This window comes from Stegodyphus dumicola, chromosome 4 (assembly GCF_044657685.1).
Source record: "Stegodyphus dumicola isolate Sdum_Otavi_A_Nest chromosome 4, ASM4465768v1".
Lineage (NCBI taxonomy): Eukaryota > Metazoa > Arthropoda > Arachnida > Araneae > Eresidae > Stegodyphus > Stegodyphus dumicola.
The window spans coordinates 104523091-104537213 of NC_140771.1; the positions used below are offsets into that span (position 1 = coordinate 104523091).

At 29.1% G+C, this 14123-nt stretch overlaps 1 protein-coding gene across 1 annotated transcript in view; it reads right to left on the reverse strand.

The window, feature by feature from the left end:
* Nucleotides 1–900: 900 nt before the first annotated feature.
* Nucleotides 901–14123, reverse strand: part of Arp3 (Actin-related protein 3) — a 44467-nt gene continuing 31244 nt past the window's right edge. Inside the window, exons 11-12 of the mRNA XM_035352187.2 lie at nucleotides 11839–11922; nucleotides 901–6917 (exon numbers count right to left, since the gene is read on the reverse strand). Of these exons, the coding sequence (XP_035208078.1) occupies nucleotides 6822–6917; nucleotides 11839–11922 (180 nt within the window). The 3' untranslated portion in view covers nucleotides 901–6821. The remainder of the gene's footprint in view (nucleotides 6918–11838; nucleotides 11923–14123) is intronic.

A 14123-nucleotide genomic window follows, 5' to 3' on the forward strand; every position in this document is an offset into this window, starting at 1 on the left:
ATATATATAGTCTTCCTTTATCAGAATACTTAATTTTGCAAGTATCATATTATGGTACAAAAGCTTAATTCTTCTTCTTTACAAATATGCAAATACAGTGGCACTTTGATATACATACACTTTTGTACCATAATGAAATATGCCCAATTTATTATATGTCCTATTTGGATGTGAAAGTTTTTGGTTTGGCATATATTTGTTTTGAATATGATTTGCATTCAATGAATCCCAACTATGTAGACTACTCTTGTTTACTTCTTTCAAGACAATGCTACGACAGCCCATGAACATCAGGATGCCTGTTCATACTACTCAATACACAACCCATGCTATAACTCTGAATTTTCTAATGACTGTGTTTTCTTGTGTAAATATTTTGCTAATTCATTAACACTGAAGTTAATGCACAGACTCAAGCAATAAAGAAAATGGTTAGGCTTACATAACCATGGAGGTGAAGAAAAAGAGACTGTTGATAACATGCATATCCAGGATTCGGTTATTGCAAATTGTATGCTGAGGATAATGTTGAGAAATTGTTTTTGATCTAGATATCAGAAAGGCATTTATGTATAGTATATATTTCATCCACTTCATTTCTATTTTAAAAATAAAGGTGTTATAATAATAATGGGACTTTTTTTCTTAATATAAGAAAGGATTAATTATTTTCCCTGTATTTCTTGTTGGAAAAGTTCATTTGGTGCAAGTCCAGTTTGGCATACATCCTAAGACCTGGAACAGATTAAAAATGTATATGAAATGTATGACTGTAATTAAATACCATCTATATTACAATCTTTAAGAAAAACACAATAATTTAGCAGCTTTGTTACTAAAAGCAATTAGGCATAGAAAAACATCATATTGAATAACTGTTTTTATATATTTTCCACTAAATTCATTAAAATACATATATTTATTAAACAAATTATTAAAAAAATTCAGTTTTGAATAAATTAATTCACACATAATAAGAAAATTAGTCACAACAATAAGAAACAGGCAACTAAATATATTACAATTGCTCTTGTTCAAGCTAAAAACAAATACACAGAGGAATTAAATGTTTGAGCTTGGATAGAAGAGTGTGGTACTAGCATAAAGCTAGAATACAGCATGGAAAGAGTTAAGGAAGTGTATGCAAGTGCACTATCTGTCCAAAAATAGACAGTAGCAGTCTTGAAATCAGTTCAGCCATCATAGTCATGGCCTGGAGAGTTATAATAATATGCATGTAAATTAATTTCCAAGCCTCATAAACTAGTAATATCACTAGAATAACTAAAATGGTCACAAAGACTGTTGGGAAAATTTTTGCTTTCCTGTCGGTAATGTGATAAAAAATATGCAATATTATAAATAAATAGAGAAAATCCTTGCAAAGGAAAAACTCAACCTGGTACGTCACATAAAATGACAGTACAGAACTGCTGCAAAGTAGCAAAACTGAACCAAGAAATAAAATAAAACAACCAGGCTTTATGATGTCTGGTGAAAGCAACGACATAAGGGGAAAAAAATATAGGGCAAGTGATCTAGGTTCGTTTCAAGTGAATAAAAATAAAACTACATACTGTCTACGTGTTGGATTTACAGTATGACATAACAGAGGAGAAATTCATCGACTTAATGGGTAAACATGATATAATTATGAAGAATCCATACATATGTAAGGAAATATTTAAAAAAATCAGGTACCATTGCTTAGAGATCAGCCCCAGTGGAACTTCGCAGTACGAATGTTTTTAAAAAAAGTGGTTCACACTTCATCATCTGGTAATCTAATATAGGATTCATGAGGGCTTTGTGATGCACAAGTGGCATGAACCAAACTTAGTGTTAGGGAACCAAGCCTTGCTATTGTTCAACTACAAGAACTCTCTAATCAGAGTGAAGGAATCACGAACTGACATTTGGTTGATGTTTTTGCTGAGTCAGCTGCATATTTATGCAAGTGCCAATTTACCTTCTCTGACTGGCTACAACTGAAATCCTGTTCGAGATGTGAATGGAATTAATAAATTTTACACCTGAAGATTATGATAATAATGACAGTTAAACTATCATGTGAATGCTCCCTAACACAAGAATCTAGGTTCAAAGGATGTGTCAGATGACTTCTGTTTGTACAAGTACCAGGTGTGAAATCCTAGTAATGTAGACTCAACAGAACTCCTTTTAACACAAGAAAATATATTAATATGGTATATAAACAAATTATAAATATGCCAAGATACTTTTGAACACATACTGCACACCAAATATGTATTACAAATTACATATTCAGTTGGTTTGTCAACAAAATCATATTTATTACAAGTGATATTACATTTTACTGAGAAAATATGTTATCAAAATTTTATTTTGGATTTTAAATTCAAAGCAAATAAAAATCAAGAAGCACTTATTATTAATCTTATTAATAATAATATTGCAACAAATAAGATAAAAATACAGCCAAAAATAATATAAATGTAGCACGAAAACTTTACTGGAATTAATGCAATTAACTACACAATACAGAAATTCTGTAAGTCTAAATTAAAATTCTATATATTACACACTCTATCTGATAAAGCAAATTTAAAATTTAAGTATAGAAACTCTCTATAATTTAATTATACAATAAAGGACAAAGAGAAATGTTTTAATAATGAACCACATTTAAGTACCTAAGTGATTTTCTTTTGCATAGCACAGAAAATAAAAATATCAAATAAATACTAAAAATTTATCTATTAAGACTAAGAAAATATTTTCAGTATATTTATAAACTTTATTTTTGTACATGTATGTAAATTTTAACAGTTTTGCATAGTTCCTACATTTTGATTTCCAAAAAATCCTGCTTAAATTAGATTCACATGACCCACCAGAAGGCAAGTGACTAAAGCTGCAGAATGCTACAAGTCCGTACTTGTTTAATACCCAGCAATTAAATGGGATGGTTGGCACAGTACTTTCAAGATTTTCACCAAATGTAACCCAAGTAAAATCTAGTTTTCCTTATTAAGTCTTCTACAAAGGTAATCCCCCCTTCAGATAGCCCTCAAATATATTATATAACCAACTTATGCAAGTTAATGTACTACTAAAAGTTGAATATTACCTGAAGTAAGTTGGTTATGTAACTGCAATAACCAGGTTACATCAAGATTATATAACCAGGATACAAGATTATATATTATAATTATATAACCAGGTTACATCAAGATTTTATTCTAAAAGTAATAAAGTGAAACATAATTTTTTTTTTTTTTTTAATTTCTGATCTAGGATAATTAATTTCTATAAAACCAATAATCTGAATCAAATCACCATCTCTGCCATGCGAACAGCATATTCATTTTCCTTTAAGAAGTAAGAAATTTTTTAAAACATCATTATCTTAACTAGATTAGCGATAACTGAGAATACTCTTCATATATCTTTAGCAAAAACTGATCAAATATTCAATATTAATCATATCTTTTAATGATGAAATTCACCACATGAAAGTTTACAGTAGAAATATTGAGTAAGATGAAATATGGCAGCACATAATATGGGTAAACAGAAAAAGAATAGACTATGTCATAGCCAGAAATTATTTCCCTTATTATAAAAATTCAATGACTGAGCACAGCCTTCCATATTGAAATGCAACAATCCAAATTTTGAAGATGAAATATTTGCAGCATATAGTAAAGATTAAGAATGGATTCATTTTAACAGCTAAATTTCAAGAAAATGTTAAATGATGCCCATAGCATGGTAGGATATAAGTGAAATTTAGTTTTAAAACAAACCTTAATTCATAGATTAATATTATTTATAAAAGCCTTTTATTCAGAAGTAAAGAGACTTCCTTTCTTAAAATTCTTGCAATATACGTATAAAATACAAATTATGACAATGAGATGAGCACAATAATTTTGGACAAAGAATGAGTTTTTCTATGAAGTTTAAAACAGAACACAGAAAATTCTCTAAACAAAGTAATCACTTTAGAGAGAAATGCAACTGGTATAAAACTTATGATCTGTTGATCTCATAAAATACATCTATGAGATAAAATTCAATGAAATGTTATGTTTTAGATGAAGTAGTATTGCATTCATATTAAGTGAATACGTATATGAGAGAAAGAAAAATCTCAATTATTTCTCAGAGCAGCAACAAAGAAATCAAAATAAAACTTGACATAACATACCATTTTCTGGCTCAATATTATGAATATTATTTGGACATGCTTTGTTGAATCTGTCATACTGGCTAGAGAACCTTTGCCTTCAATACAGTTCAGAATACAGTTTTATTACATTTATACCATCCAATACAACCTCAACATAATTTTCTTATCTATGCCTATGTTATAAATCAGCATGCAGTTTTTACAGTATTCATTTTTCAATATAAATGAATTCAGCTATTACTGCATAACACTGAAAATATGAATTCAGTTGTTACTGCATAACACATATGTTTTTATGTTCAACAGCTGTTCCTGAAAAAAAAAAAGTGCTATGAGCTCAATTATCAATAAATAACCTGTATGTTTAATTTTGTCACCAAAAAAATGCCAATTCTCTCTGGTAAAATAAAAAATATTCAACATTAATTCATTCAAAATGCACCAAAAATTTAGCTTCTAGCAATTTAAAACATTCCAATACCAAGCTTTATCATATAGTTGTGCATCATTTAATAACTATAAATGCATTGTACAAAAATATGTAATTCTTTTATTTCAGTTATGGAAGGTGTAATTTTCATTTAGTAACAGGGAAAAATCATGTACCAATCCAAGTCAATGAAATACTTAAATAATAATGAAATACTTTGTATAAATGAAATGAATAGTCAATGAAATACTTTGACATAAATCTAAAAATACTTGAGTCTAAGTATTTTAGATTTATGCCAATGATCTGGGATTCTGAAGTATAAAAGCATCATTACGTGCTATGCTTATTCATCAATATTATTAACACATTCAGTTACATGTATATGGAAAAAGGTACTGACCTTGTTCAACTGATGTACTCAGAAAATTTAGAAGTATTTGTTTCATATTACAATTCACTCCAGCTAACGATATATAATTTAGCTAACGACATTGATTTTACACTTTAATATTTTGCAATATAAATATACTTCTTTTAAGTTAGTATTAATCATGAATTATACACTCCTATTTAATTTAAACTTTGATTAATCTCTTTCTCTTGCAGAATTCTTGAATTATGCTATGCCTTAGATGCGAAAAGCTCTGACAGCCCATAAAGGCCAAAAATAATTCTGAATTGTTTTAATAACATATCGTCAGCTAAACTAATCAAATTTTGGAAAAGCCTACATTTTGAAGATACTCCTCCCAAAAGAAAAAAAAAGGGGGGGTGCGAGAACATTTACTCTTTTGAGATTAATCATCATCATAATAAACTGAAGTTAATGAAGATTAGTTACCAATTTATTAATTTCTAAGACATTAACAGCACCAATAAAAGCAATGCGAGAATATTCATTTGTTTAATTTTCTGCTTTATAGAATTCAACATTCTACGACTCGGCCATTTAGACTGCACAGTATTGCACCATGAGTATACCTTCCTTCTGGAGAGGAGGGAATCTTTTAAAATTATTTAGTAATTTTAAAACTTCATTATTTAGAAAGAACATTTCAGATTTGGAAATGTGTGAAATTATTACATAGGAAAATGTGCTTCAGACACTTGCCAGGATTTGGAAATATCTTTTGACATATAAGTAAATACACATGAAGCATTCTTCTAATCCCTTTGAAGTTATTACACTTTCATTCCTCCCTCCCTTTTTAGACACATCTACATACATTAGCTCTGCATATTATTCCACGAGCATAGCATTGCAAATCTATTTATCATAAAATACAAAAAACACCATAAATTTTAAATACACATTTTTAATTATATGAGATTTCCTTTTTTTCACCAATCGTTAATAAAATGAATATAAATAATTGAAAAGAACAATGTCAAAAATATTTAGCAAAATATCTTTGCAAATTGATTTGGACATTAATGTGCTTAACTGTACACAATCAGAGACATAGAAAATAATCTAACATTAGCATAATGATATAAAAAATACTCAGAATAATGAATCAAACATATAATTAAACTTTTATCATAAATCAACCATGTTACACGAAAAAACATAAAATATTCATTAAATACAAATGTGGATTAATATAACTTTATACTCCTTGCATGACATGTTTCTAACAATTCAAGTAACATTTTATACAATTTTTGCAATGAGACTTAAGAAATAAAACACATCAATATTTTAAAGCACATTTTTCATCTCTAAATTAATTTCTTTCCTATAATACTGTAAAAGTTGGCAAATGATGTTTAAAGCATATATATATATATATATGCATAATAATTTAATTGCAGTAATAATAAACACAAAAATATGGTAAAAGTATAATGAAAACAAAATTTATTTCTAATTAATTTCAATAAATAGGAAATAAAAATTACAAAAACAAAATAACATTATCTGATTTCAAGATTACTTCAGAATCAACAGATTTATATTCAATAATCTTATCTATTTATAAAAAGTAGCATTACAAATTTTTTTTTTTTAAAATGCACATATTATTAAACAGTGTGAGCAATAAATGTTAATTGGAATTTTTTAAATAAATTTGTTCCTTTCGTTATACACATCACAGTCCATAGTGGAAGCTAACAATAATCTCAGAAGCAGTACTTCATATTTCTGTAAAATATATTACAAAACATATTCAAGTAAGTCTCTCTCTTCTTTATATTGCAATGTAAATTTCATGTCATAGCACCAAAAACAGGATTGTGGCGACAGATGCTTGGCCCATACTCCTCATATGCAGCTTTGGTATGGCAAACTTGATAAAATTCTGGCTGCAAAGCGTTAAATAAAATATTATTAATATTATTGAGCAGCATGATAAACTATGTTTGAAGAAATTACACCACAGATAAAAAGAGTGAAAGAAATTTTACTTAATGCAAATTAAATTATCTAAATTAGAGATTCTCAAACATTTTAAATTTTGTACTCCATTGATGTAGAAATGAACCACCTAAAATAATGTAATGTACCATTATTGGTACATGTACCAGAGTTTGAGAAACCCTGATCTAAACAATAATATTTATTGGCTGACTTTTCATTTGTGTTGTATTAATGTTTTCTTTCATATATTTCAGTTAATATGTTTACACCACATTTGGATGTCTTCCACAAATTTATTTGCAGTTTTCAATGCGATAACATCACAGTACTTAGAAGTAAATTTTATATATGCAAAGCATTTAATTATATGTCCATTTCAAGACAATTACTGGCTTAGTGGTTACTGAAAAAAGATTACATGTCCAGCAAGATTTTCAGCATTTTCAATAAATTACATTTTATTAAAACTCCACTTTTATCCCTCCTTTTATAACCATGCTTAATATAAAAAAGCAGCGAGTTAAAAAATATGGGTAGGAGAATAAGTTTAAAAAGATTCACTTCTTTCATGGCTATATTGTGATGAATTTTCAAATACTGAAAAGAAGAAACTCCACCTTAAGGTGCAAAAATCCTGTATATAATCTCATGAAATATAATTACTCATTAAAACGGATTCATATGTCCAAAATATTTTTTCCACAAGCTATACTCCAAAACTTATATTACATGTTTACTGGAGTATTCAAGGGCTCCAATATGTATATATTTTTTAAATGCCAAGTGATGCCATTAATTCTGCTCCAAGTCTATAATTTTTTCATGTGAATCTACACATGGTCAAACCTTTCAGACTGTTCTCAGTTTACTTTTCATAAAGCATTATATAAAGTGCACAGTAACTTCAGGACTGGATGTTAAACTAGCAAACAGCAAACTATTTAAATTTGACATAATAAATTATTGCTTAGAAAAGGCATTTTGTTTGTTTCAAAGTGTGAAAGTTCAAAGTGATTGTGTGTTGTTCATTTCAGTCTCTAGTTTTTTTATATCAAATGTTTTGGAAAGTATCAATGATTCCAACTAGTGTTTCACGTTTCATTAATAATATTTTGCATTTATTATACCAGAAAAAGCATTAATAAATGTAAAGTGTGTATTTTTTAATCACCATCAATACTGGGCTCATCTTTTGTTTCAGTATCATTAAATTGTTTCAGGAGATGTTCAATGTCAAATAGTAACTAAAACTTGGTAAGCTGGTGAATCTACTTCACAGTTTCCAAGAAAAACAAACAGATCACATTTTGAATGCACATTAAAAACACTCCTTCTTGATGAAGCATTACTGATACTATATGATGTCATTTCATTTCACCAATCTTTAAAAAAATTCATTTTATGAAGAATGCTAAGTAATGCAGTGTTAGGTTTAATTTTTAGATCATCAAACATTTGTAGTTTTAAAAGTTTCCCATACTTCATTTTAAATGATTAAATTATTCCCATATCAAAATACTAAAATTCTGCTGGAACAAATATCTAACAGATTCATAATTTATCAGATGAGAGAGACAATGAGAAAGGATGATTCTTATTACATATGAAAAAATCTTCAAAATAGCTAAATTACTAACTTAGAAAAGTTAAAAAATTAAATTCTAGAAAAATTTGGGAAGTTTTGAAAATTTGTTCAAATGAAGTTTTTTTTTATTTAATTGAATTAATTATTGAGAAATGCTAATAATTATTGGAAAACTAACCATTGTAATATCAGCAAAATTAATTACTGTAACTAAAAGTAACTATTGGGGGGGGGAATGAAAAACAAAATCCATTAAATTGAGAGAATTTTAAATCTAGATTATTTTGCAGGGTGCCTTTTCAGTTTTTCCAATGAATTTTATACATTATAATGTATCTTTGCGGTTTTGCAGCTGAGGATGGTGGTTCGGTAAAACCATCGAAACTAGTCCTGTGAAAATTTTGTAAACATAACGCTGATTTTTGTTGTTTGACTTCTGAATTAGTATTTATTCGGCATGTTATTGTGTCTTAAGTATGCTACTTTGTCATTGGCTTTTTTTTAAATGTGCAATGCAAGCTTTTTTTTCATGATACAAGAGATAACACTTTTCTGATATACTTTTGTTAATCATTTTGATGGTTCTGTAATCTTCAACTTCAGATCTCCACTATCTAATGATAGAAATAGAAAAAATACCATATCCTTTGCGAAGCTTCATACAAAAGGTCGCAGGAACTGAGATCCAGGGAGCAAGGTGTTTTTGCAACTTATTCTACAGAAATTCTTAAACATGAAGAAGAGCTTTATTTTATTAAAAGAGGAATGCATTTGATTAGTGGCATACTCAGATAATTTATTATTTTTATAGTATTCCCTAAAAATTAAAAAAATGGTTCATAGACTTGGTTCATCTCTATCAAAATTTAAGAAAAGTTGGATTCTTGTGAAACTGCATTCCAAAAGCACAATAAATGGCATATAAATTTACTTTCACAAACTGAATAATACAAAAAGTTTTATCTATGATAAATAATCTATTTACAAGTTGTTAGCCTGGCAACTACAGTTGGTGATGATTTCATCAATTCCTACAAAATTAAAAACTATCATTTGCTGCTACTTACTTACGCTGCTTATATGTGGCTATATTTATCTACTTATTTTTATCACATTAATCATTTATCTGTACATATCGGTGATCCTCAATCATTGTGTCACCAGATTCTTCAAGTATGTTACCATGTATGAATTTATTTATAGCATGACAGTTTTCATCCAATACAATTCATAATATATATATATTTCTATATGGTACATGTATGGATTTCCTACAGCATAACATCATGAGATGACACTATGAATACCCATACATAAGTGACATCAGACAAGTAGTTCGATTGGTTCTAACCTCCTAGCGGGATTAGCTGAACGAGTCCTAACATACGTCAGACTGTTCAATGTCTTAACCAAACCACACAACTTAAAAATTCAGATGGATTCGAGAGCGGTTAAAATTGATATTTCATTGAAATAGGATATTCAGAATTTTCATGATTACAACATTTCCTTTATACAAGAAAGTAAAAATGAGATAAATATATTTTTCGAACAAGATAATAATGATTTTGTTGATTTGTTAGATGACAAAACATTCTAAGCTAGCTCACTTATCTGATATTTTTGTTATCTTTAAAAATATAAATACAAGTATGCAAGGACTAAAAAATAATACTTTAATTCCAAAAAAACAGAGTGCTGAAATTAAAAAAAAAAAAGTTGGGTTTGAAATCCATTCGCAATAAACGACACATTGGCAATGAATTAACTTTAAAAAAAGAGGAAGAACTAATTTTGGGGTGTAATAATTGAGATTTAATTTCAAAACATTCAGAAGAATCAATTAATTCATTCTGGGTTAATCTCAGATATGTTTTAACTGATAATATTACAAAAAGCTTTAATTGTTTTATTACAATTTTCCACATCTTATTTGTGTGAATTTGCATTTTTGGTTTTGACCAACATAAAAACGAAAGATCCACTATAAATAATATAAATAAAATCAAAAAACATCAAACTCCAATTCTGCATTAAATGCAATTTGTACACTCAAACCTGTTTTTGTGCGGTCTTTTTTGGCACTATTTTTTTGTGTGGTACATGAAAATTTCAATCAAATTGGAACATAACTGATGACGTTATCAATAAAAAAAATGTTTTTTTAATAATAATAAAAAAAAGAGGCTTCAATCTTGTATATCTAGCTACCAAGACATATACAAGACTCTAGTGAAACTACAGTCGTCCCCAAAACTGGTCATCGACAACATGGTAACTAAAAAAAATCAACTTTAAAAGAGTGCGAGGTAGTATCTTCAAGTGACAAAAGCGATTTTGAGCAGTTTACCACAAGAAAGTTCGCATATTGCCAAACTACGAAGGAAGGCATATTTTTCTTCAATATTTCCTGCACCCTTTTTTCCTCACTAATTCTACTGTCTGAAAATCCAGGTGGGGGCGGGGAATTATGAAAATAATTTCCAAAGAATGTGGTTACAAAAGATTATAACAAAATAAAAATACATATGAATAAACTACAGATAATTATCACAATATTATTTCTTTAAAAGAAACCTCTGCTACTTCTTCGACTGCAAATATTCAGTGCTTCTGGAAGTACTACCTTTCTACCTTTGTTGTCTGCTACAGCTTACCAGTCGTCATTATTGTCATCACTGTTAAGTCTGTTTTTTCCCATGAGTAATGATCTTCAGAACTTCAAAGAGCATTAGATATCTCCATAACCTTGAAGCTCTCCACTATTATTGCTTCATCAGTCATAGTACATGTACCTAAAATCCACAAGCAAATCAATTCAAAGGAAGATCTCTGGATTTTTCCAGTTCTAGTAAATATGTGTGATAACCAATGGTTATAAAACTTCTAGAGATAGTTTCTGAATGATTTATTCACTGATATGTCCAGTGATTGCAAAAGTGACGTAAATCTTCAATAGTGACTTATGAAAAGCATCTGTCGATTGGTTCCACACAATTCTGAGACACTTTTTTCATTCAGACAACATCCAATCTTTCTGATGTACTTTAACTACGATATCACAATACAGGTTTTGTTTCGGCATTGTCTTCCATTTAAAAATTGCAAAATGCGGAAATTTTTTATCATCAGCAATCACTGCTAATATTAAACAATGCAGCTTTAATTAAGTTAAGTGAATAATGAAAAAATTTTCAGAACATGGTGCTAAAAAGCTAAGGGGGAAAAATATGATTACTGATAAAAAATAATAATACATAAAACTGTTCAAAATATCTTACTGTCGATCCCAATAAACTGCCACCAAACCAAACAGCATATCTTTGCATATGATGTGAAATGACTTGAACTTCAATAGGTTTTGGCTGTAATGAAAAAATATATGTATATATAAAATATAAAATATCTAATCTATCTTTCAAATAATAAATTAATAATAGTACTTTAACTCCTGTCTTTATGCTAAAAATAACACAGCACTAATGTTCTAACTAAACGAAAAAGATCCCTCATTTAGTATGTATTGGGGCACTTACCAATGAAATCTGAACCCAACACCTATACATTAAACTGTCATGTGATCTGAAATGGTATAAAAGGTAAACTGCATCGCAACTCCCTCTCCTTTGCTCTTCTCTTCTGCTTGTGTCACCTTGCCGCTAGCTATGCAGATTTTACTTTCCTAATTTCATCCATGGTTTAAGATGTAAGCTGTATAAAATGGGGGTGGGGATGCATAGCGCACCCACTATGATGATGTGTATTATCGAGGAATAAAATTATGATTGGAATTTATTGTTATGTGTGTTCTTAGAGTGTTATTTTGCTAACTATGCAGTTATAATGCCGAGAACCACCGCCAATCCACTGCAACTTACTGTCCACCAAGTCATCTTATTACAATAATGACACAGATTTATATTACTTACATATATATAAAAGAGACCGATTAAAAGCAATAGGTTTAAAATAAAAATAAAAAAAAAAAAAAAAAAAATATATGCTTCAAAAGTATTACTGTCATTCCCCCCCCCATCTTCTGAATGACAAATAACTTAAAATCACATTTTAAAATGAAACAAGTAACCACTAAAGATTAGTTATATGCTGCTAAGTTTCTCTCAGTGCTTAAATTGCGCCGGAGCCCTGCTCTGGTACTTGTAAATTTTTAAGATAAATTACAATTTTAGCCGGAGCGCACCGAAGCCCTAAATAAGATGAGCTTTGGTACTTCTTTTTATAAAACTGAAACACAATTTAAAGGGGAAAAAATTTAGAATTCCTAACGTTTTAGTTTAACAATAAGAAGACCTTGCAATACTCTGTCTCCCTAGAAATACAAACTCATGAGAACATGAGACGTTCAAGTAAAGTCCCCTCACTCACATGCGGAAACCTTTCCCCTTAAGAAGGGCAATAAATTTGGGGGAGTTTGTTTAGGAACACGTAAATTTCTCGCCATGCCATCGTATCTAGTGTATTGTTATCAATGCTTAGAGTTAGTTATCCTCGCAGGATGGAAAAATTGTGTTCTTAAACATGCATCAAGTGACAGCAAGTACAACAAGAGTGATATACTGAGAAAAACTGCTCAAGCACATCCTATACATTGTCTTCCCAGTGTCCATTAATGGGGGGGGGAAGCGTAAACAGCAACTTTAGATCCATCCTTAGGAGTCAGATTCAGGACTCATTTTACCCCTCATACACATCTGTTTGATGGCTATAATTACATCAACAGAGAGCCCTGGTCAAAAAGAGCATTCTCTCTCACCAAGATTTCCCTCATTTTTTGTTTCCACCCATACATACACTCATTCTGTTTCGCCCTGGAATTTTCATCAGCTATGCTTTAAGTATATTTAATTTTTGTGATGATAAAAGAACTTTTTCACCCCCTTACGATCAGAGCTTAAATTGGGCCGGAGCCCACCGGATCTCTGCTCCGGTGCTTCTTAGTTTTTGTAATAAATCATAACTCTAGCTGGAACACACTGGAGCCCTGAATAAGAAGGCTGCAGCACTTCTTTTATGTAAACGAATAACAATTTCAGTAGAAATTTTATCTCGAGAATTTTATTTTAACAATAAAATTATATTAAAAATTGCTTATTAAATTTCAATTTATCTCTTTACATTTTATTTAATTTTAATTATTTCAATAAATAATAGTAATTATCAATTAAAGTATAATTAATTGTTTATCTAATAATTATCAATTAAATTATAATTGTTTATCTAATAATTATAAATTAAATTATAATTAATTATATAACAATTATTGATTAAATAACAATTTATAAACATTTATTAAATAGCTGTTAATTAATTTGATAACAATTAACTATTTAATTTAAAAATTATTAATGAGTTTAATAGTCTATTTACTTATTTACTCTTGTTCCTCTTTGCTGATAGTCTTCCGTAGGGCTCCGGCACTTCTAATCTTAGAAATTAAGCCCTGGTTTCTCTTATACTTTGACTCTTTTAAGTAGACTATTCCAAAAGACTGTATTCATACAAAGAGAAACATTCTTTTAGCTTTAAAGAAAAAAGCACTTTCAGC